At 37.8% G+C, this 25,317-nt stretch overlaps 1 protein-coding gene across 10 annotated transcripts in view; it reads left to right on the top strand.

Moving 5' to 3' along the window:
* Nucleotides 1-25,317, top strand: part of U2SURP (U2 snRNP associated SURP domain containing) — a 59,719-nt gene that overhangs the window by 5,487 nt on the left and 28,915 nt on the right. For 3 of the 10 annotated variants that reach the window (XM_032801664.2, XM_075068482.1, XM_075068483.1), the window contains exons 2-11: nucleotides 9,105-9,152; nucleotides 13,499-13,603; nucleotides 14,901-15,015; nucleotides 15,420-15,556; nucleotides 17,081-17,148; nucleotides 21,829-21,923; nucleotides 22,003-22,038; nucleotides 22,124-22,206; nucleotides 22,715-22,880; nucleotides 25,066-25,277. In XM_032801664.2, coding sequence (XP_032657555.1) covers nucleotides 9,105-9,152; nucleotides 13,499-13,603; nucleotides 14,901-15,015; nucleotides 15,420-15,556; nucleotides 17,081-17,148; nucleotides 21,829-21,923; nucleotides 22,003-22,038; nucleotides 22,124-22,206; nucleotides 22,715-22,880; nucleotides 25,066-25,277 — 1,065 coding nt within the window. The remainder of the gene's footprint in view (nucleotides 1-9,104; nucleotides 9,153-13,498; nucleotides 13,604-14,900; nucleotides 15,016-15,419; nucleotides 15,557-17,080; nucleotides 17,149-21,828; nucleotides 21,924-22,002; nucleotides 22,039-22,123; nucleotides 22,207-22,714; nucleotides 22,881-25,065; nucleotides 25,278-25,317) is intronic. The other 7 variants (XM_032801667.2, XM_075068486.1, XM_075068487.1 and 4 more) reach the window with 3 other exon arrangements.

The raw sequence follows: 25,317 nt of genomic DNA, 5'->3' as shown, positions 1-25,317 counted from the left end.
TGACTAATTTAGTATCATCTGCAAACTTTGCCATATCACTGTTTACACCTTTTTTCATATAATTTAGGAATATGCTTAATGGCACTGGTTCCAGTACAGATTCTTGAAGGACCCCCACTATTTATTACTTTCCATTTTGAAAAATGACCATTTATTTCTGCCCTTTGTTTCCTATCTTTAACCAGTTACTGATCCATGAGAAGACCTTCCCTCTTATCCCATGACTCTTTACGTTGCTTAAGAGCCTTTTGTGAGGGATCTTGTCAAAGGCTTTCTGAAAGTCAAAATACACAATATTCACTGGTTCCCCCCTTGACGACATGTTTGTTGAACCCCTCAAAGAATTCTGCCTGTAATTGTCAGGATTGTCTATAGAGCCTCTCTCAAAAATTGGCATCGCATTAGTTACCCTCCAGTTCTCTGCAACGAAAGCTGATTTAAGTGATAGGTTACGTACTGCAGTTAATATTTCTGCAATTTCATATTTGAGTTCCTTCAGAATTCTTGGATGAATGCCATATGGTCCTGGTGATTTATTACTGTTCGTTTAATCAGTTTGTTCCAAAAAGTAATCTATTGACACTTCAATCTGGGACAGTTTCTCAGATTTGTCCCCTAAAAAAATGGCTCAGGTGTTGAAATTTCCTCACATCTGGTGCAGTGAAGACTGTCACAGAGAATTCTTTTAGCTTCTTCACAACTGCCTTGTCTTCCTTAAGTGCTCCTTTTTTACAGTGACCCCACTGCTGGATTGTCAGGCTTCCTGCTTTTGAGGTACTTACAAAATCTAACAGCAATTTTTTTTTTTGTCTTTTGCTAGTTGTTCTTCAAATTGTTCTTGGCCTGCCTAATTATATTTTACACTTTACTTGCCAGAGTTTATGTTCCTTTCTATTTTCCTCTGTAGGATTTGACCTCCAATTTTTAAAGGATTCCTTTTTGCTTGTAACCGCCTCTTTTACTCTGTTGGTTAGTGAAGTTGGCATTATTTTGGTCCTCTTATTTACTTACGTATATATAGAGGCGGGCGTTTGGCCTGTCTGCACGAGCAGGGGTTGGCTGCGGAACCACTGCCTGATGCCACTGCACAAGTACCCAGGATCTGGGAAGCTCTGAAACTGAAGCAGGACATCTATGCCTGTCTGTCTGCTCATTATCTCAAGTCACTACAGGATGATACACAGCCCACCCCAGTTCACCAGAAACCCCTTGGGGTGAAATATATATATAGTTTGAGCCTCTATAATTGTTTTTAAATAGTTTTCATACAACTAGCAGGCATTTTACTCTTGACTTTTCCTTTTAATTTCCATTTAACTAGCTTTCTCATTCTTGTGTAGTTTTCTTTTTTGGAGTTAAATGCTACTGGGGTGGGTTTCTTTATACACCTCTTGGACCAGATCCTGTGCCCCATTTAGGACTAAATCAGGAATGGAATGGCCTCCTCCTTGTGAGTTCCTTGATTAGCTGCTCCAAGAAGCAGTCACTAATGGTGTCTAGAAATTTTATCTCTGCATCCCATCCTGAGGTGACATGTACCCAGTCAGTATAGGGATAATAAAATCCCCCATTATTATTGGGTTTTCTGTTTTTGTAGCTAGAGCCCTGTGCGAATACAAAAATGATGCACTAGGATCAACCCATGATTTGACCTGCAATCTCCTTGCTGTCTTTTCATAGAATATCAGGGTTGGAAGGGACCTCAGGAGGTCATCTAGTCCAACCCCCTGCTCAAAGCAGGACCAATCCCCAGATAGATTTTCACCCCAGGTCCCTAAATGGCCCCCTCAAGGATTGAACTCACAACCCTGGGTTTAGCAGGCCAATGCTCAAACCACTGAGCTATCCCTCCCCCCTGTATCCACATCTGCACCAGCAAGCCGTCCCACAAGGGCTACTGACCGGGAAGGGGGAGGAGGAGGGAGTAGGGGGCAGTGAAGAGACAGCGTGAAGGTGGGGACTGGGGGTGGGGTATCGAGAAGAAGGGGTGGCGCGGAGGGGGGAATGGACATCACATTGTGTGCTGCTCCTGGGGGCTTGTGAGCAAGGGCAGCAGTAGTGCATGTTGCATCACAGTAGGGTGGAGGGATGGGGTGATTGGGCCCTGTTTGCTCCAATCCTTGTGGTCAGGGACAAGCTGTGCTGTCCAGGAGCTGCTGTGCCTGAGACTGGGAGCGCGTCCAGTGCTGCTGGATCAGGTCAGTGGGAACACTGACGCTGCCTGACAGGCCCGAGCTCCTGGATTGGCTGCTGGCCCCCCAGGCTGCGCAGGCTGGATGGGTCAGGCTCCATCAGTAAGTCCTGTGTGATTGTATCTGCATCTGATTCGTTATCTGCAAAAATGGTCCGAGGATATCTGCAGATTTGCAGGGCCCTGTTTGTAGCCTCTCTGCCTTAGTATTTCACAGTCACTGTCACCACCAGCTCAGCGGTTCGTAGTATATTCCTATTGCTGCACTCTTATTAGTCAAGCATTGAATTTCTATCCATAGAGATTCTGTGTTACAGTTTGATTAATTCCAGTTTTTTACTAAATTTGACTCTATACTTTCTTTCACATATAATGCCCTCCCCCACCAGTGCGACCTACTTTGTCATTCCTATTTATGTTATATGCTGGTGTTACTATGTCCCATTGGTTGTCATCATTCCACCAGATTTCTATGATACCTATTATATCAATATCCTCATTTAATACCAGGCATTCAAGTTCATCCATCTTTGTATTTAGACTTCTAGTATTTGTGTACAAGCACTTATAAAATAAAATGTATCAATATTTAGTTGTCTGTCTTTAAGTGATGTAATTGAATAGAACTTTTTTGTCTGACCTTATTATAGTAGACTTGATACTCAACTCTGTAATTTAGGTAGTAAAAGTATTTCAGTTTGAAACTCCTGTTTCAGGTGTTTATATCTTTTTGAAACTTAGGATAAACATTTTCAGGGTTTAGACACTGCTTTTACATTGAATTATTTTTGGAACTTTTGAACAAAATTGTTTGGATGCAAGCAGAGAGGGGGAAAACCAGCAGGCACTCCGTTAGTGGGCAAAAAGGTATTTTTCAATCAAGTTAGCTTAATATGATTGAAAAGGCCTATTCTAGGCTACAAGACAGCTGGATAGCACCTTCAGACTTGTTACTCTGTATCTTAACGAGTGTTAATGTAATACATTTGAAAAGTTCTCTTAACTCAGTCTAACACAATCAAAAAAACACCACCTTTTGCAGACTCACTTAAATTGTCTACACGTAAACCGCTACAGTGGCAAAGGTGCAGTATCACTTCAGTGGAGACATACACTACAGTGACAGGAAGGGTTCTCCTGTAGTAGTTAATTCATCTTCTTGAGAGATGGTAGGTAGCATTGTCTTCAAAGGTGGTTAGATTGGCTTAATTATGTTATACAGGGGTATGGATTTTTTATGCCTTTGAGTGTTGTAACTGGGTTAACCTAACTTTTTCATGTAGACATGGCCTCAGACAGTGTGGAAGAAGGAAAGGCAATAAGCATGAGAAAAAAGTTAACAGTACTGGTTGATTTAATTGTTGCTATTTAGAAAAATGGGTAGCAGTGTATAAATGTCAAGCAATGACAGTTTCCTTTGGGGTACTTGTAAAGCTATGAGCAGCAACACAGGCAGGGACTAGAGTTATTCATGGGAGAGTAGTACCTGAAAAATAGATTCTGCTGTAATGGTAGAGTAGTGCAAACTTTCCCCCTTTGCACCAGCCGGGAACAACTGGAGGAGATTAGAGTGTCACATTTATTAGACATCTATAAGTAGAATCTGATACAAAAGCTGGAGTCCAAAACAGTCTCTAAAGCTGCACCTTAGCAGAAATTCCATCACCCTTCCCGGTATTTAGGGTTGGTTTCTTTCCCACGACATTGTTGTTGGATCTGTTGGTGGAACATGGCATCCCCTTTGTTTTTTACATCTTCTGTCTTGTATATTTAATCTTCTAGCAAATTTACAAATGTTACATGATCACATGGGTGGATAAAAAAAAATCAATGATCTTATAATTTTTTTTTAAATAGTTTTTTTATTTAAATCAGATTTTTTTGATTAAAAAAAGCATCTAAAGATATTTTTAATTAAGATACATTATAGCTCAAAGATATCTCATTATGGAATGGGGACTATAAATTCTAATTCTATAGTATGAGACATAATATAGTGTATGGAGATATACCTATCTCCTAGAACTGGAAGGGACCATTGAGGCTAGTCCCCTGTCTTTACTAGCAGGACCAAGTACTGATTTTGCCCCAGATCCCTAAATGGCTCCTATCAAGGATTGAACTCGGAACCCTGGGTTTAGGAGGCCAATGCTCAAACCACTGAGCTCTTTCTCCTCTGGATTCAACCTGTGGTAACATTCAGAAGATAAGCCTGAAAATCCAAGATAAAGCTTACCATCAAGCTATAGACTAAGTGGCACCTTTAGCCTAAACACTTTATAAACCTCAACCTACCTCTCTCATTCAATAAATATTATCTATAAAAAATGAAATATTTATGTTTATAATGAACTATAGCCTGCCTATTAATTACTTCTTTTATTAAAAACTGGCAAACTCAATTCAAACTGATACAAACTAATTTTACACCATTAACAAAATGAAGATGACTCAGTCCATGCAGTTTTACAATAGTGCTTATGTAATATCTATATTTATTTGGCTTTTATTGTCACTCTTATCATACTGAAAATAAGAATAATTCAGTGCTTTGTGGCAGGGCAAAAGGGAATATGTGCAGTTATCTTTTTAGACAAGTGAGAGAATTAGGATCCCCTACTCACCTTTCACTGAAATTCTAGTTATCTAAAAAGACTGAGGAAAGATTTGCTAGTATGTGCCACAGACAGGCCTTGCCAAAGACAGATGGTTTTTGGCAACAAGTTCTTAAGCTTTGCTAGCTTTTTGTTTTGTTCAGCCATGAACTATGTCCCTTTTTAAGTGATCCTTATGTAAAAGCAATTATATTTGAAAATATCCAATTTGTTATTAAATCAATTAAAAATAAACTAATGCAGACACAACAACATATGAAGAGCAGTACATATACATATGGTTTCATCATAAATAGAGTATTTATTTTAGAAGAGATTCCTTATTAAACCTCTCTTAACGGTGGCTGAAAGTTCAATTTTCCCTTCTCAAAGAGTAAGATCCTTAATTTTGGATGATTAGTTAATTGAAAACATTTTTAGAGAGATGCTACAGGACAGAAAAAAGTACAAATTACATTAAATACATACATGCCTGTCCTTCCCTCCTCACATTTCTTTTCTTTGTCCAGATCTATTCCACCCCCAACAATCTTCTGTTCATTGAACTTTTTGAAACTTTGCACTTTGAGAGACAGGTAAGGGCAGAGGGACAATAGGGTTGAGGTCTGTTATTTCTCACCTCTCTCTCTTTCTTTCTTTATTTTTTATTTCAAAAACATTTTTGCTGTTAACAAGCATGTTATCTCTGGAGACAAAAATCCACATTTTGAGAACTGCAAAACTAAGCATCTCTGATGATATCTTCTAGACTGAACACTGAGTCCCATTGGGTAGATAGAAAAATTAACCTAAATAATCTATACAGAAGCCCCTGCAACCCCATAAAATTGGGTCCCTAATCCATGAATTATTGAAACTCATCTACAAAACTTTTCTTAAACATTACATGAATGTATTGTCTCATACTGTAGAATTAGAATTTATAATCCCCATTCCATGATGAGATATCTTTGAGCTATAATGTATCTTAATTAAAACTATCTGTAGATGCTTTTTTAATCAAAAAAATCTAATAAATAAAATAAAAAAACTATTAAAAATTTTTTTTATAAAATCATTGATTTTTTTTATCCACCCATGTGATCATGTAACATTTGTAAATTTGCTAGAAGATTAAACATACAAGACAAAAGATAAAAAAAACAAAGGGGATGCCATGTTCTACCAACAGATCCAACAGCAATGTCGTGGGAAAGAAACCAACCCTAAATACCGGGAAGGGTGATGGAATTTCTGCTAAGGTGCAGCTTTAGAGACTGTTTTGGACTCCAGCTTTTGTATCAGATTCTACTTATAGATGTCTAATGAATGTGACACTCTAATCTCCTCCAGTTGTTCCCAGCTGCTGCAAAAGGGGAGAGTTTGCACTACTCTACTATTACAGCAGAATCTATTTTTCAGGTACTACTCTTCCATGAATAATCACAAGAATGCCAATAGATTACAATATGTGTTACAAATCTTGAGCAAGTGAAATGAATGCATGTTTTTGTCCTTTCCTGTGAATTTCTGGTTTTCCAAATATTAGGGTATATGGAGCCATATTTTCTTCTGCACTAATGTCCACTTGTCAGAGCAGGTTGTGGGAGTGTGGCATTTCAGAGCCAGTTTTACAGCTCCTGGATTCTTTGGGTTTATCTATGCTTGCCTTGTACATTGGAGCAGCCTATAGATCTGAAGGAGTTCCTATGCACTACCTGAACAGCTATAAATAGTAATTTGCAGGGTATGAATCCAGGCCATGACTTTTCTAACTCTTGGTTTACTTGCTTGAATTTGGCAATGACTACAAATGATTGCTACGTGATGGATTTTTGGAGATCAGTGTAATCTAGCTTGTTGGTCTCATTCTAATTCTACAGCATAAAAAGCCAGAAAAATTAATACACCTGTTTGTTCTCTGACAACACATGTTGAATTGATGTTGAGATTGACCCTTTTCTTCTCTCCTTCCCTCCTCCAAAATTTCTGGAATGGCATACTGGTGGGGTAGAGTAGAGAACATCGTGCTTTTGTGCATTTGAGTTTCAAATGTTGTGTCTAATCTGGCATGTTTCACATTAACCAAAGATTTTATCCAATATACTGTCCTATATGCCTTAGGCAACACAGATGAAATTTCGCATTCTACATATCCCCACTGTTGTTGAAGTTATGTACTAATGAACAGACACAACCCTCAGAAGGGTAATTTCTCAATCTCCTATATTAAGTTTAATAAAACAGCTTCAGTTACTTATTGGAATATAGTGGAAAATAAACTTACAATTGGTCTAGATGTCCTTAGGGTTCTGTATAAATTCCCTACAAATATTGTACTACTTGATGCAAAATGGTTGCTTTTATCCTTATTTCTTTTTTTGGAAAATTGCAGTTCTAGCAGCTGCAGGCTTGTGGATTACTATGATATGGGGATTATCTCTTGTATACTTAGTTTTACCATGTTCATGGTGTTGGAGATGTTTTCAAATACATTAGTTTTTTTTGGTAATTGATATCCTTCTCTTTTGCGGATATAGCTGTCCTATATACATACAGACCCCTCAAGGTTCAAGTGAAAAAACTCATTACAAAATAAAGCTTACTAACATCTACCAGCTACAAGGTTAAAGGCTAATATTAAAAAAGATATGTTTGTTTCTACTCCTTTCTTGATATCTTTCAAAAATACTAAATTTACTATTCAGAGAAAAGCAACAATGCTCTTCACTTTTTAACAAAATTTATATATCAAGCCAATATCAATAACATGAAACACATTTAAAGTTTAGTTTAAAATCAGATTTGATGTCAACTAGTATGTGTGTTTACTAGTAGGGGTTAACTTCATTGGGTTGGGGAGGTTAAGATTAATTCTACCCAGTTCTGGTTAATCACAACATAGTAATAACTTGTACTAGTATTACTCCTGGGGGAATGTCCCCTGCAGATTTCTTTGCTTTCCTGGGGGAAAAAAAAAAAAAGACTTTTGACGGGGAAGCAAAGGGAAACCTGCAAGAGTGGCCACACGCCCCTCCCTGGCAGCTCAGGCAGGTTGGTTTGTGCACCCAGAGCAGCTGGTGGAGACGTAAATCACCGCTGGGATTGGGTGTTGGGTGGGAGCTCTGCAATCATGTGTGAGAGAGACACACTCTGTCCTGTTTGTAACATACTTGCTATTGCAACACGCTCGGCATGGAGAGGCAGGGCTTTGGGGTGTTTCTGAGGAGGTAGGTGTGGGGCAGAGCAAAATGTAGAAGCGTGCCTGCTTAGTGAATTGTTTCCATTGTCTCTGTAAATTCCCCCAGGAGCATAAAACAGGTGTAAAAGTTTTAAGGCTCCTTTACATTGCCAGAGTGGTGTAAAGGCCTGTATGGCTTTCTAAATGCTTATGGTGCTTTAGTGATTAGAACTGGTCTAAATTTTTGGACTGAGAAAAATTCCTATCAAAATGTGCTCCGTTAGCTGTTTAGTGCTGACCTTTTTGGAGATGGTCAATAGCCAATAGCATGCGTTTGATTCCCCAGCCCTCACTTGCTCTTCAGTTGCCTGTGATGTAACACTGAGCATATGGCTGCATAGATTTGACTAATAACTAGAAATAAAGGGTCAAACCTAGCTTTATTACTATTAGACAAAGGGAGTTTGAGGATTTCCTCCAAAGCACCCTACTCCCATTCTCTAGCCATTGTATTGTGGTTTAAATACATTACCAAAATAATTGAAACTGGCACGATTATATTGCATTATTTTGACAAATAAAACATGCAGAATTTTAAGTGTGCAGAATTTTTACATTTTCGTGCAGAATTCCCCCAGAAGTATCATATCAACAAATCACATTTATTAAATAATTTTATAACTTAAGACAAATATAATGAGACAAATAACATTGTCTTTGAAGGAACTTTATGTGGACAGTTTCAGGATGTAAGCAGGTTCATTGTAACAGGCTTGGAATTAGTGTTTAAGGTGGCCTCCTTCCCTTCCTGAATCCTGGTGGAAGTGATCAGTTTATGAAATCCAGAGAGCAGAATTGAGATGTTTATGGATAAAAGCAAGAGTCGTTTTTCTATTCTTCTTCCTTTGTTGCCTCAGACACTATCAATCCACATTGAGTATGCCAGTTGTACTGCTCAGATACTTAAAAAAAAATCTTAAATATACGAGGGCAAAGATGCATGCTGGGATAGTAGTGGAAGAAATTGAAATGAAAATGGAATCCCAACAGCTGCATCTGAAAGGGCCAATGTCGGTTGCTTATCAGTAAATGCTGCTAGTATATTCTTAAGTGACTTTTTTTCCCCCATCATTTGCAGGTCAGACTACCAGATACGGTAGAAACGACTGGATCTGCCGATAGTCACGTAAGTCCTAAAGAATATAGCTATTAGATTGCAAAGAATACTTTCCCTATTTTGCCACAGACAACCCCCACTGCTGGGTAATACATATAAACTATTGATATTCATTAGTAAATAATTCATAGAATTATTTTAACCTTGCTAGGCAGTCTCATGCATGTCTGCCTGCCTCCTGGGCTTTTAGCATAATCCAGTGGTCCCCAACCTTTTTGTGGCCAGTAGCACGTTCATGTTTTCGGAAGAGTGTGGCTGGCACCAACAATTTTTCAAGGCTTATTTTGTATTTGTACATTAAATAATACGAAAAAATCATATTTAATATACATAATATATGAATCCATAAAATAAAAAAGGTAATTTTACATGTAAAAGGTATTAATTAAATTATTCAGCCATTATTCTTTCACCTTACCATGTGAATTTGCTCTTTTTTATCTACCTGTAAGAAAAATTAAGGAGTTTTTACAAAATAAATATCATAAACAGTTTTCATCTTATTTATTTTAAAAAAGTAAAACATTATTGAACTGCTGGTCCAAATATATTTATTATTCTTATTTTAACATAGAATGAAGCCTGCAGCCCTGGAGTTCTCTGTCCCCGGCAGGCGCTAGGCTGTGGCTTCTCTCCCCTGCTGAGCACTAGGCGGGCGCCATGGCACCCGCGGGCACTGCATTGGGGACCGCTGGCATAATCCGTCTGCAGGCTTCATAGATATGACACTCCTCATTTTAGCACTTCAGAATATTCTCTTAAATAATTTTGAAAACAATAATTGCTTAATGATGGTACTAGAGAATTTGTCTTCCCCTCACCGCTCTTTCTTGCCAGAAAGGGGTAGATTACTATAACAAGATCCTTTCCTTCATAATAATTACCAATATTAGAAGAGCTCTATATAATAATAATTGCAACGACAATATATGTTTGAATAAACTAGTTGTAAAGAGAGGATATATAGTTGAACAGTTTCTTCAGTGTTCTAGACAAAGTGTTGCTCCCTGGCTGCTAAATTAAGCGATCTTTTAAGTGACCTGGTATGTGAACTATTGTTTTCTAATTTAAACCTCTACTTTTTAGAATGCCTAGTAGAGCAGATTTTGACAAAGTCGACTGGTTAGGTTACTTGCCCTTGCTTTAATTTTTTTTTTTTTTTTTTTTGCCTTCTTGTGGTGATTTCTTATTTATCTCCATTATATAGCTGGTAAATTGTTAGGCACACCAGCTTCTGAGCCAGTGCACAAATGATCAGTCAATATCCCCAATGGCCAGGGTTGGGTACGCTGGATGGGGAGGGCTCTGAGTTACTACAAAGAGTACTTTCCCAGGTGCCTGGGAAGTAGAGCTCTGAAACACAGCGCAGCTTAGTTTGCACACAGGATTTTGTTCAAAATTTCAGTCTGTATATGTTAGGTGTTCTGTTGTTAGCTGCAAAATTGCTTATAAATCAACAGCATTATTGTTTAATGACAGGATGTAGGCAGCTTCATTACAACAAGCTTGGCGTTAATCTCTGAGGTGTCCTCCCTCCCTCAATCCTGGTGCAGAGCCTTTGTATGAGTTAGAAAGACCTAGTTTGAGTTCAGTTTCAGGGTGAATTTACAGGCCCGATAGCAACAAAAATATCTTTTTCCTTTATTTTTAATTTTTTTTATGTTATGCTCTGAAAGTTGAGACAGTAAACCTGTGGAGCCCCTCATCCTACTTAGTTACTTTTTAGAATATCATTGCACTTCAAAGCTGAATCAGTGCATAGCTTAACAAAAGTTAGGAAAAAAAACACAAAAACCAAAAAACCAATCTACAATGTTGATGATTTACAAGCAATTTTGAATCTGATAATGGAACACTTTACATTCACAGTTTCAGTCTAGTTTTGTATACTACAAACGGTGTACCACGTATGGTCAGCAATTACAAACATCACTTTTGTTCTGATCAGCATGCTGATATTAGGCATGTCCAGATAATCCATTCAGTTTGGGCCTGCCTACACTAAGCGAGGAAACAGTTGCAGGGACACTGCATAAGAATTGATTGTGTTGCTTGACTTATCAACAGTTTTAGTATGTAGAATATTGATTTTTTTTTTTTTTTTTTAACACTCTCTTTTGATGTTTCTGGAACACAGTTCACCGTACAACTGAACTCCTGAATCACCTCTCCCATAGTGACTTGCATCTTTCAAAAGATGCAGGAAATTTTGTATGACCTCCAAATGTGAAAGGCTATATTGTGTGATGAGTTAGAAGAACTGATTGAGCCAGTCAGTGCAGGTGCAATACTTGTGACTTCCTTCTCTCACAGGGGAGAAACAACTGTAGACTGCACCAGCTCAGTTTGGCCTGGCCTAAAAACTTGTTACTAAGCTTGGTAGCCAAAAAAGATGAAGGATGTATCATCAAGCTCCGCAGACAGTGCCGTGGTGAGAAATCCTCTATCCACCCCAAGCTTCTAGGAAGGAAGCAGGTGCTTAACAGAGTATTGATCCTTGATCTTGCTTGGCCTTTCCATCCTTTGTATCAGCCTCTTCCCTCCATGCTCCAGTCTGACTACTTAAATGGAAGTTTTCTCCTCCCCTGTTCTGTCTCAATTACTCTCCTCTTTCTGGCAACCTCTGTTTTTTTGGATGAGGCGGTATTCCCAAATATTCAAGTACCTAGCTCTTTTTATAGCTTTTCTAAGCCGTATGTAATTCCTGTCAGTTTTGTAGCTGCCTATAGGATTTTGAATTACAGCAAAGTTTTCCTGGGAATCATAAGGGCACAAAACTGTTTTAAGACAAGTGAGCCACTTCACTCCCCAGGCCAAACTTCTCAGTGTTCAAGAGTAGTGAGCCTTTGGCCTTCTTATTCTCTTGTTCCAATTGTTGGACTCTATTCTTGTCACACATCTAGGGTGGTGCATGTATGGACACCAAGCAAGTATTATAGTTCAAGTTATTTCAAGCAATAGCTTCTTACTGTGCTTTTTTGTGTTGTGTAAAAATGGCTTTGAGTAGGAAACTTCTATTAGAAGTGGTGGTAAATGGCTGAGACATTGAAATTCCTGGGAAATTCCATTCCAGACAGAAGTTTTTCCAAAGCTAACATTTATTTTATTTTTTTATGCAGCTGATTCTGAAATCTCTTTGGTATCATGACTAAGTTGTTCAGTTTACTCACTTTAACTTCTCACAAAGTGTGGGACCTGCTGTGTAAAGAGGTTGTGTGTTGCTGAGTTAGCAGTTTTTAGCATCATTGTGTATAAATGAGTTGATAGTTGTGGTAGGGCTTTGAAAATATTTTTGGGGGTTGAAGAGTCATACCGTATGTAGAGATGTTCTGGTGACTGCTGGGGATATTTTCCTTATTCCCAGATATAGATTTGTAGTTTAAATAACAAACAGAAGTCAAATTTATTTAAAAATTGAGACTATTTTCTACTATCTTTTGACTATTGGAATTTCAAAATAAGTTTGCTATCTTGTCTCTTCTCCCCTTCCCAAACGTCTCCACTGCCCATTTCTAGGAGAAGTTGTCCTCCGTCTCAGTGCCTTACCATCTTTCTTCAGTCAGCAAAGCAGGAGAATCCTGCATATGATCAATTATTACTATTTCAGTTTGTGCAAGTGTAATTGTGCTTTGTGATCTTCCTTCTTTGATAGTCTTAAGGGGGAGAGATTAAATTGGGAGAGGCAAGGAGAATGAGAAATTGGGGAATGAAGGCGCTGGTCCTGAAAAGGCTCAAGAATATAACTTTCCCCTGTATCTTCCCATAGTAAAAACATATATTTAAACTCCTCAGCAGTCCTTTCATCTTATTTCCATTAAAATCCTCCATCACTGCTGGCTAGGATCACAAAATCATTCTTCTGGCCAAGATAATTTAATTAGTTGCAACTCTTTTCAGTGCTTGTCTGTATTTCTTAAATGGCTGCAGAGGTTGCCACTGAGTTATGGAACATATTGTTCTCCAGGTTTGAGCAAGTAGGCATCTTCGGCGATGTCAGCTTCTGCTGACCCATGTATTGGGCTCACAGACTTTGTTAGGTTTCCCACAAGTTATCTCGGAACATATCACAAGACCACCAACCTAGTTCATCTAAGTTTGGATGTTAAAAGCTTCCTTCGTAGGCTATTGCTGAATAGTTCTAAATTTTCAAAATATTTCAAAATTGTATTGCTGTTGGAAAACTACATGTCCTGAGGGACAAGTCCAGGCAGACTTCAGTTTTTTTCCAAGTAACTAAACAAGCAGATTGAGGTGAGTTCTTTCAGGTAAAATGTTACTTTGGATGTTAGAGTCAAATAATGAGATGCTTTTAAAAATTACTTCTCTAAACATTCTTTTTTCTGTTCCTTTTGTAGCCTCTTTTGGAAAACAAACTTAAAGCATTCAGTATTGGCAAAATGAGTGCTGCCAAGAGAACTTTAAGTAAGAAGGAACAAGAGGAGTTAAAAAAGAAGGTAATGGTAAATAGACCAGGTTTTTTTCCTTCTTTTATTTATGAAATTATCTTATATTAACTGGCAGTGAAAATAAAAATTCTGTTTCAAAGAATTGGTTGTAATTTAACTTTTAAAAAATGTAAGTAAATAATACCTTAACTGTACTAGTTTATTTCATGTGGTAATTTTAAGAATATTTGCTGCCAACTGTATTGGGGAGCACAGAGGTCTGCCTTTGAAATGGGAGAAAAAAGCCAGGATAAGTCTAACTGAGAGATCAGATCCTGTGGCTTTCCTGTAAGCTTTGGGTTATGACAGTCCAGCGACTGTTGTGACATTCAGTCTGTGAAATCAGTCCCTCCCTTTGACCTACTATCACCTCAGGTGACTTCTTTTTCTCTTGTGTGGTTTTATGTTGTATATTATTTGACTTTAATTGCTACCAAGAGAATCAGTGCTACTGTTCTGTTTAGATATTTCAGTGCTGAAAATGTTTTATTCTACAAAATAGATTTTACTTTCAAGTAGAGATTTTTATCTTGAGAACACAGTAAATCTATGTTAAATATGGTTTGCTGCAGAAGTGCACATATCTGATGTAAAATGGCTTAAGAACATATTGAAATTTGGAATAGCAAAGGCCTTTAACATGTTTCAATATACTTTAACTCTGCTTTAGCTTGTGTGATGTCAACTCATGCTAACTAAAGTTGAGGGTTTTCAAAGAGCCTAAACAAGCTAAGTTCTCAACTTTCTCTGAATTTTCAATGGGATCTGGCTTCCTAACTTCCCCAGACTCCTTTGAAAATCCTAATGTAAGGCAGTACAGTGGTGTTGAATTTAATTTGCTGTCTCACTTATTTTTATTAATTTGTCATTTGTGAAACGCACCATTTAAAACTGAGCCCATTATTAATTTCATCCAGACACAGTTTGACTCCCATAGTGTGCACTATACATTTTTTGTGACACACAGGCTAGCGCAGAGTCTAAGGTCTTCATAGTGTTTTTATCTTTCCCGTCTTCTTTTTCGTTCTGAAATTATAAATCCATTTAAAAAAAATCAACTCTACATTTATTAAATGAGTAATCATATTTGACTATACAAATCTAGCTGTTTGTCTCTAGTTCTTGTGTTAATAATTCTTCCCACATTCCTGCTCTGAAAAATTGTCTTGTCTGAAAGTGAAATTTATATTGAATTAGAACAGGTATCATGAGCTCTAGAAAATAAAAAGGAAAGTCATATAGCTGCTTAAGGTTAGATGTCTCACGGATGCTGTTTGTAAAAATAGTAAACAGATTTAACATTGGTGTGTAGGAGGATGAGAAGGCAGCTGCAGAAATTTATGAAGAATTCCTTGCTGCCTTTGAAGGAAGTGACGGTAATAAAGTGAAAACATTCGTAAGAGGAGGAATTGTTAATGCGTCTAAAGGTAAGGCTGAACATTTTATCCCCAGCAACTCCTGGTTAATTACAAAGAAAAAGGTTAGATTTGGATTTTATTGTGTGTTTAATAAAGTACGTTGCTTGCCAAAAAATTTCTTTATGCTTATAGGAGATGTTTATATAAATCATTAGCATGTTAGTGAAATTATCACTTTTTTATATTAAAAGGAAAATGTTTGTTTTTTTAAACCAACTATACTTTACACATGCCTTTTCTGAGTATTACAATTGCAGAATGTGATACTATTACAGCATTTCATTTTGATTTATAAATAACTAATTTTTTAGCTTCTGTATTGGAGACAGAATTTCAGAAATAAATTTAAAAAAAACCTGATTTCGTTCATTATTATGTAGTAACTGTTAACTGAGTTCCTTTTTAAAATCCAGATGAACATGAAACAGATGAAAAACGAGGTAAAATCTACAAACCTTCAGCGCGATTTGCAGATCAAAAAAATCAGCCAAATCAACCATCCTCTAATGAGAGGCCTCCATCCCTTCTAATGATAGAAACCAAAAAGCCTGTAAGTTATTCTTCTCAAAATATTGTGTTCCTGTTTAATCCCTCTTCAAAGCACTTATACACATTAACTGCACAGAGTAGTTTTATCCCCATTTTTCATATCAGAGGAGCCAAGACGTGATGGACATTAAGCGATTTGCCCAAACCATATAGTAAGTCATTGTAGAGATTAGAATGCAAAGGTCTACTAGCCCTGATGTAGAGTGGTATCTCTAAAAATGGTGCTCTGTCTTGATTTTGTGCAAAAGAAATATAGTACATGCTCTAGTATTCTTTTTAATCAAAATAACTTCATCATGAATTAATATTTGGTGAATATTAAAAGAATGTTCCCAATTGCTATTGAAGTATATACATTTGGTTGCACCAGCTATTCTGAAGGTTTCAAAACAGTTTTCATTTTAACCATCTGTGTTTTCAGATGAGTGTAACTTTAAGAAACTTTAACCTTTTGGACTGATCTACCTTTTCCATGCTTGGTCTCTGTCTCAGGTGAATTTTTTTGAAGCTTAAGCAAAATTCCTTCAGTTCTTTGAGTTATGACCAATAGTCTGCACGACTTGCAAGTCTTCTGAGATGAAGCTCTTACTTTCTCTTTCATTTTTTTGTTAGTTTGCATGAATGATGTTAGTTTAATTTTGTTTTGCTATTAAAAAAACTGGAAAAAAATACAAAAACTGTTAGAGCACATTAAGACTGTGCAACTGAACACTCAAGTCAGAAAATGTGCAAGTTAAGGTTTAACCTTCAGACTTAATGCTCTTCCTGTGTCAATCCATTATGATAGTCTTTAACTACTTAATCATGTTTCCTCAATAGAATTCTTTCTACAATCTTTAGGTATGTGTGAAGCATCTATCGCATTGTGTGCTAGTGTGGGAAAGTAACAAGTGATATTAATGTGAAACCGCCCCAAACATAAAACAATATGCTGTGGATTTAGATAGTAGAGTTGGATACTAACAGACAACATAGAAGATATTTCACAGAGTGCAAAGATTTTCAGTTACAAAAAAGAGCTACTTAGTTGCACTTCTTGAGTGCATTTTTCTCCTCCCACTGAGCCCTTCACTGTCACGTTGCTGTAAAAATGTTACTGTCAGTGTAGCGCTGTAGTGAAGACTTGCTCTTAGTCACTAAGGATGTGGTTAACTTTTGTGATAACATAAGTGTTAAGACTGCCAAAGAGAATTACAAGATGTTAAACATGTATCTTAAGTTGTAAAGATGACGTTTGAGCATGAGAACACAATTAAAGGTTTCATTGCAATGTATAAGCACGAAGACAGAGTTAAGGTTTACATTCAACTTTAACTTTTGTATTTCCTTACTTTGTGTTCAGAGGGCTCAGCCTTAATGTTTTTAAAGGTGGGTTTTTGTTTGTGGTTCAGTCATTAGGAAACTTGTAGACCAAAGATAATGTGGATTGGAAATGATCTAAAATACAGGTCACCCAAACATTTCTTTGACAAACCATTCATTGTATGTTCTTCTGAAATATTGGCTGATGTATCCTTTATTTTAGCCTTTGAAGAAGGGGGAAAAAGAAAAGAAAAAGAGCAATTTAGAACTCTTCAAAGAAGAACTAAAACAGTAAGTTTGTGCATGGAATGCCATAATAAATTAGCAAAAATGGCACAAATGTTTGAATTTTCCCCTCTTGCAGAGCTCAAACCAGGGCTGAGATCAAGGTCTCAAACACTTGAGTGTTATGCCAACAAAGTGCATGGCTTCCACTCGCCCTTTGGAGGAAGTCAGATTTCTATGTTAGTAGTGAAAGAGTTTGGCTCTTTTTAAGCATGCTGGCAAGCACTCTTAAGGCCCATGTGCCAAATGGATTATGCTGAGTATGTGCAGACAGAGAAGCCAACAGGGTTTGTTGCCTTAAAACTTTCACAACAGAGAGATAAATAAAGGGGATAAGCAGTAAGCCTTTGACTTTTACTAACTTGCCAGTGTCAGTTTGAGTCCCAACATGGGCTAATGTCTGGAAAATGTTGTAAGTCACAAAACGTCTAAAAATATTAAAATGTCTGTTGGATTTTTGTTTTATTTTGGGAGAATGCAATTTTTCCCTCCCATTTAAGAAGACGTGAATCCTTGCTGATAGGAAGGGGAGCATTTTGGGGGATGGAGAAGTGGGAGGAATGGGGTGAGAGGGATTTGGGGCTGGATCACGAGGGGAGGAATAAATGGGCTTGGGTGGGAGTTCTGGTGACAGTGGGAAAAGAATATGGAGGTAAGTTGCAGGTAGACTGGGATGTATGCGAATACCCACACATACAAAGCAGGAATCTGCAGATTTGCAGGTCTCTAACTGTATGTTTCAGGGAATAGTAGGGGTGGGGGAGACACCAATCTTTTCTCACATGCTTTAAGTTACTGTACCTATCATTTAATAAAATTACAAAGTTATTGGGAAACTGGCCGTATCTGAGATTTCTCTCATTGGCTCTGTTAGCAACCACACACTCCAAACATTTCAAAGCATGACCATTATTCCCATTCTGCAGCAAGAGATTGTGCTGGAGTAAGAGGAACACAGCACTTAAGAATCACATAGTAATATGGAGAACAGTGTGCTGTGACTCAGAAAACCTGGGAGTCTATTTGTTTTGTCACTGGCCTGGTTGGGTGACTTTGGCCAAGTCACTTCACCTTTCTGTGCCTCAGTTTCCCCATCACTACAAAGTGAATAATGTTTACCTCCTTGCGATCTAGGGATAGCATATCTAAGAGTTAGGTATAATTTTCCTTACTGGTCCATGGGTAATTAATCTGTCATTAACTGCATACCTGTGTGGTAATTACAGCTGCCTAAATGACTGCTAACTTCTACCAACAATGTTTCTCATGCTGATAAAAACACTGGGCAATTAAATGGGAAAAAAACCTTTAGTTAACCCAGAGGTCACGATATCTGTCTATAGCTCATGCCATTCCAGAGTGTCGAGTTCAGCAAAAGTCAAACTAGTGAAAACTAGGAAATCCAGAGTTAAGGTACTGGCCCATGCAATCTTAACTTTGTCGTCTTTGAGCCATTTTCCAGTAAGTCCATAACACGCACACTTATGGTCTGCCTTTGCTCTGTATGGAACAGGAGTTTCCTATGCTCTTGTACTTAGACAACTCCACAGAGAGAACACCACATCTACTAGATTTTACAGTTTCTTCAACTCCTTTTGACTCCCCTTTCACTCTTGTGCACGCAAATCCATTAAACACTCTACTTTCACTTACCCTTCATTCATCCCACACCTAATTGTTGACAATCCCCAAGGGGACTACTGTGTATCATTAGTGATACAACTCAGTGCTGAAATGAGACCTACTGGATTTCTGAAGATACATATATACACCTCTTTCCTTTGATCTCTCACACAGGATTTGGGGAGAGGGGTCACATATACCCATAATATGTCATGCACCCCCTCCCTCCCCCGATAACTTCGTATCACAATCACAACTCTTCCACGGTGTGCCAGCTAATTCCTTCACCATTCAATATGGCTATACCTACAGAGTGAATGCAGCTGGGGTTCATGGAGATGGCTATTGCTAGCTCCAGGGGGCAGAGTTAAGGTTGTGTGGGTATGTACCCTAACTCTGCACATCCTGTTTTTCACAAATTTGAGTTTTACTGAACTTGATGTTCTGGAAGGGCACAAGCTTTTGCTGGATAGCCTTAAATCTGGGATAACAGAGTCATGGTGTTTTTGGTTTGGTGTGGTTTTTTTTTTTTTTTGGCCATTTAATTTATGCTGATGTTCTTGCTGCTACCACCACCTCTGGGACTGAACTGGTCATAGCAGCAATGGTAAGTGTTCGCAAAAAAAAAAAAAAAAATCCTATTGTAAGACTCCACATTAGTTCAAAGTCTCTGCTAAAATGATCAATAAAACTGTTAACAGTGACACTTAAAGCTTTCTCTTTAGGGTTGAATCTGTCAGAGCTGTTTCAGTTTGTCTGATTATGGCCTTTGAAACTGTGCGCTATTGCCTTCCTAGCTGGAAGGATATCCTTGTAACTAGAAAATTTAGAAATGTAATTCAGCCTAAAATAAGACCTGAATTTTGCAAAAGATAGTAAAAATGCAAAACTGTGTGTGGAGAACCTAAATTCCACAACATGTCTGAAGTATTTCCAGGGGCTAGCAATGAGTTACGTTAATTAAGGGTGCTTTTGCGGATGACCCAGGATGATTACTTTTGGGTCAGTTAGCTGCTCTTGCAGTTTAAAGGGTAAATAGAGATCAGGGTTGGATTGGATCAACCAACCACCGACACTATACTTCAACATCCAGTTAGAAAAACTGGGATCAGGGCATCCTCTCTTTTGCTAGATTGCTCTAAGTGCAGCTTCCATTCAAAAGAAGGAACTTAAGCTTTTTTGCTCTTCCTGTTACTTGAAAACGAGCCACTGAGTACCTTCAAGAGTGAGTACTACTTTTTATCATACTGTCACTGGTTATATTATATATGGAAACTGAAGCAAAGTGATCAGATCCTATAAACGAAGAGGAGGTTGAGACTTCTCTTTTCACTCTGTAAGGATCCAAAGAAACAACATGTGTTTCAGTAGTAGATTTGTTCTCCTTCCTGTGTATCGGAATAATGAATAACAAAGTATTTGATTGTGTCAGTGTCTCTTACACTATGGCTGAAGGAACTGTGGAGTGATCATGGTAATGAAAGATTTCAGTTTTTTCAGTGAAGATTGAATGCAAAAGCAGTTTAGTCTAAACAAACAAAAACAAGAAAATTCTGTGGCTGAGCTTTGCACATATCTCATTGGCTATGCCAAGGACTTCATGTCCCATGGACCAGAGGCAATTTATATGCTTCTGAGTGTTGCCTGTGGTCTCTGGTTTTATTAGATGACTTGTGGAGCATAGAATTGTGGAGAATGGAGTTGGGAGGCGTTAGCTTCTGTGTGTGTGCTTGTGTGCTGAGATGATGGATCTTAGCCAGGGGATAGAGCAGATTGTAGCTCAAGGGAAAACAGTCAAAATATCTTATCCTTGGATAAGAAGGTGTGCAAAGGAGGGCAGGATGGTCTGGGAGGGTGGGGGATTGAAGAGCGTTTTAATGAACTTAATTGAAGAGCAACAGTCACTCTACAGTTCAGATTTTTTTTTTTTTATTTTTTTGTGAATGGAATTGTTCTTTTTAAAAACAGAAAAAAGGTCTTTTATAACTGAGTACAGAATCCTCTGGAGAGAGTTTGAAAACAAGGTAGACTCTTTATATCAGTGGTGGGCAACCTGTGGTCCACACGCAGCTCGTGAGGGTAATCCGCTGGTGGGCCACAAGACAGTTTGTTTACATTGACCGGAAACGGCAAACGCGGCCACTGGGAGCCTGTTCCCGGCCAATGTAGACAAACTGTCTCGCCACCCACCAGTGGATTACCCTCACGGGCCACAGGTTGCCCACCACTGCTCTATATCACAGATAATAAAATACCTGTATGCCATGATATTACATGTTGTTTTGTTTTGGTAAGGTAGGATAGGTGAAAAGGACACCTGGGAGTCTTGTGGGATTGATAATTGATATAGAGAGATAGCCCTTGTTAATAGTGACCAAACTTTATTACTGTCTCATGGCTAGTTTGTGTATATGAAATGAATTGGTGGTCTTATTCTATCTCCTAAAACACAGATACCTACATTAAGAAAAATCACTACATTCAGCAAAACTTCCAAAGATTGAATATTAATTTGTGTGACATTAGTGCCAAGAGGCCCCAACTGAGATTGAAGCCTCATTGTGCTGTGTACAGTACATAACATGAGAACAGGTCCTACACCAAAGAGCTTACAATCTAAATTTAGGCAAGACTGAGAAAAGGTAGGAGAGGAAAACAGGTACAGAGAGATGAAGCGACTTGCCCAGAGACACATGGTAGGTCAGTGGCAGAGTAGGGCACAGAACCCAGGTCTCTTGATTTTTTTTCAGACCGGTACCCTAGACCTTGATCTCGTAAATTGAATAACTTCTTGCACCTACAGGTGGCCCATCTAGGTCGGGTAACGGCACGCTAGGGGAATGAAATGGGGAAGATTACATTTACGACTATTTGAGTTGTCCCATTTCTGTGGCTAAGTGGAAAACTGGCAATTTGATACTTTTTACGGACACTAACTTCATTTTAAAATGACTGCTAAAATGACTAAAGAGTCATATTTTGGAAGATATTATTTGAAAAATTGTTTATTAGGAATAACTTTGAATTATAGATAACTGCTACCTGTATTTAACATTTTTGTAGAATTCAAGAGGAGCGTGATGAAAGGCATAAAACAAAAGGTAGATTAAGTCGTTTTGAGCCACCCCAGTCAGATTCAGATGGCCAGCGCCGTTCCAGTAAGTAATCATTATTTTATTATGTTTATTTGTTTTATAAAATGTATAGACTAAATATGCATAATCTCTTTTTATATAGTGGATGCTCCTTCAAGAAGAAACAGATCTTCTGGTGGTAATATAGATTCTTTTTTCATTTAGTACCATATTGTGTCACTTTAATTAATGTTTGGGTTATAATAATCTTCTCTTCATTTTAGTACTGGATGATTACGCACCAGGTTCACATGATGTTGGAGATCCAAGCACAACGAATTTGTACCTTGGAAACATTAATCCTCAGGTAAGGTTGGATGTAGCCATATAATTAAGAGCAGGAGTTACATTAGATCCAGTTGAACTCTTTCAGGAGTTTGCTGTAGATTTTTGTCTCAGTGAAATTTTGTTTTATGGTGGCTAATTATGATTATGGACTATACGCTTAAAGCATTATATATTAGTGAAAAATGTTATGGCACTGTAGAGATCCGGGTTTAGATATTTTGATACTGAGGGTAGGGCATTCTCCATGGAAACATTTCTTCTATAGAACTCCTTGCTGGAAAAGATCAGGCTGAGGTGAAGCCTGACTGTGGTTGGGTCAGAATATGAGATGTTCCTTTTCAAGAGAGCCTTCCCCATAGAATATCATCCGTAAGCAGCACCACCCTGAAAACTCCCAAGCATCTACATAATCTCCTGTTTTTTCAGAGAATTGAGAGAAATAATATCGCAACACTTAGATACCAAGGTGATATAGGTGCCTTAGAAAAACTGTAACTGGATGTTAATTCTGGTTTATTTTCCTATAGATGAATGAAGAGATGTTATGTCAAGAATTTGGGCGTTTTGGACCATTAGCTAGTGTTAAAATTATGTGGCCAAGAACCGATGAGGAAAGAGCAAGAGAGAGGAACTGTGGTTTTGTTGCCTTTATGAACAGGAGAGATGCTGAACGAGCATTAAAGAATTTAAATGGTAAACGGGACTTTAAATTGTGTCTAGTCATAATTACCTTTTAGGGGAGGCCTGAAACATAAGTTTGGGAGACATGTATCTTAGAATTAAGTTCTTTCAAAATGAAATAATGGAAAATATTGTGACATAGAAAAGGTGGAAACTTAACCATATTTTTATTTCATTTTTACTTGCTAGTACAGTTTGAAACACCTTTTAAAAAGTCTTATAATGGCTTCCTTTCCTCTCAGAGTGGAAATAGTTTTTTCCAGAGGGTATGAGGGATACTGCTATATTATAAACTATTATTTTTGCAGAGAGTGGGAGAGATACTACTATATTATAATAGTTTAAATGGATACCAGTGAATTGGTTATTTTTGGTAAATTATTAAAGCTCTGTGAATTGAGGCCAGGTCTATGCTTAAAACTTGTGCTGGTATAGTAATATTGATTAGGGTTGTGATATTTTTACATCATTTTTATATTGCCAAAATCTTATTGTAGATGCAGGTATACTTGCAAAAAAGTGTTTTGACGGTGTAGCTTATTTCATTTCGGGAAATGGTATAACTATACAGTGAAAGCACACTTTTGCTGATATTAGCACGTCTACTCTAGTGAATGTACAGCGTCACAGCTGTACTGATGCAAGTGCACTGCTGTAAGATTGCTCATGTAACCACTCTGTGCCAATGGGAGAGAGCTCTCCCGTGGACATCATAAAACCACCTAAACAAGAGGCAGTATCTGTGTTGGCAGGAGAGCGTTGGCTGTGCACACAAGCACTTATGCTGATGAAACTTAAGTTGCTCGGGTGTGGTTTCTTTTACACTCTCAGCAACATACGTTTTGCTGACGTACAGGGTAGTGCAGACTTGGCCTAGGTTACTAGTATGGTACCACTGTATTGGCAAATCTTTTTTTAGTGTAGACTAGGCCTAAAATAAAGCTGTATAGACTGTTTTATAGCTTATCAATTTGAGTTGAGTATTAAAATCAATTGAATTAACACAGCGATCATAAAGTTTTAGATGATGCACAAAACTTGTGCTGTGATACTGGCAAGGGATAAAGAGAAGAATCTGCCAAGTGAAGATACAACATAAACCTTGAAAGAAAAAGTACTTATTAAAGTACTGCATTTATGTAGGAAGATGGGGGGGGGAAAGGCTTTCTTTCCAGCCCACATTTCTATTTTTGTTGTTGTTGCCAGTGAGTATAGTATGATGAATACATTTTCACTTGGATTAAGGAAAATATGACCAGCTGTAGAATGGCTAATTATGATTAGTTTAGTTTTGCCACTATGACTGCTAGTAGTTGCTTTGAAGTTGAAAGTTCCCAGAGGGCATTTTGGCAGAATTTTTTGGATAAGGAAGAGATCATGCTCCAAAAGTGCATGTAAAGTTTGAGTGTACAATATTGATTTGCACTCATTAAACTGTTTATCTGTGAATAAAATGTCAGATTTTTTTCAACATGGTAGTTATTTATCCCAGTTTGGACAAATATTTATAAATATTTACCTATTTTTATTGTCCTTGCTTTATATACTTCCTGTTTTGTAATGAGGGCTTCTTACCTTCCCTGTATCCTACATTCATACTTTCTTTGGCCTTTCTTAAGGAGTAGCTTGTTGTTTAATGTTTAATACTCATTTCAGAACTTCCATATGGAGAAAACTAGTATTCGGAAAGCTAATATTTGCTGAAGCTTTACCATTCTGACAACATTTAGGGTTTAAATGTAGTATGCTGACCATGTTTCATTCCATTTTATATGGATTGTGGAACAGCATTCAGCTGTAGATCACTCAAAATGATTGGCAGTTGTGGTCAGACATGGTGAAATGTCATAGTACAGATCAGGGCTTGCAGCCTGGAGTGTTAAGCTTCAGTGTACATGCAAAGAACCTATGATTACCCTGGATCTTGTTGATTCTTTAAAAATTCAAGTTATGTGCTCTGTACTCTCCTGAAGGCATACTTTGAAACCCTCCAAAAAAAAAAAAAATTATGTAGTGGGCTTTGGTGTGATGTAACCTGCAGTCTTGGTATAATCTTACCATACAGTTTAAGTGAAAACAGATTAACCTTAGTATAGGCAGGCCCAGGCCCCAAAGCTGTAATGAAACATTGCAAACAGTGGCACAGCTTTGATGTAGCTTTCAGTTTTATCAACTATATAACCTTTCACTTTTGCAGGCAAGATGATTATGTCCTTTGAAATGAAGCTAGGTTGGGGCAAAGCTGTACCGATTCCACCACACCCAATATACATTCCACCTTCCATGATGGAACACACCCTCCCACCACCTCCATCAGGACTGCCTTTTAACGCTCAGCCTAGAGAGAGATTGAAGAACCCCAATGCTCCAATGTTACCACCACCAAAAAACAAGGAGGATTTTGAGAAGGTAACTTAAAAATGTACCCTGGGCCATATCTAATTTATAA

The sequence above is a fragment of the Chelonoidis abingdonii genome, chromosome 8 (assembly GCF_003597395.2).
Source record: "Chelonoidis abingdonii isolate Lonesome George chromosome 8, CheloAbing_2.0, whole genome shotgun sequence".
NCBI classification, from domain to species: domain Eukaryota; kingdom Metazoa; phylum Chordata; order Testudines; family Testudinidae; genus Chelonoidis; species Chelonoidis abingdonii.
Note: the sequence above shows the minus strand (reverse complement) of the source record. Positions and strands in the feature narration are given on the sequence as shown.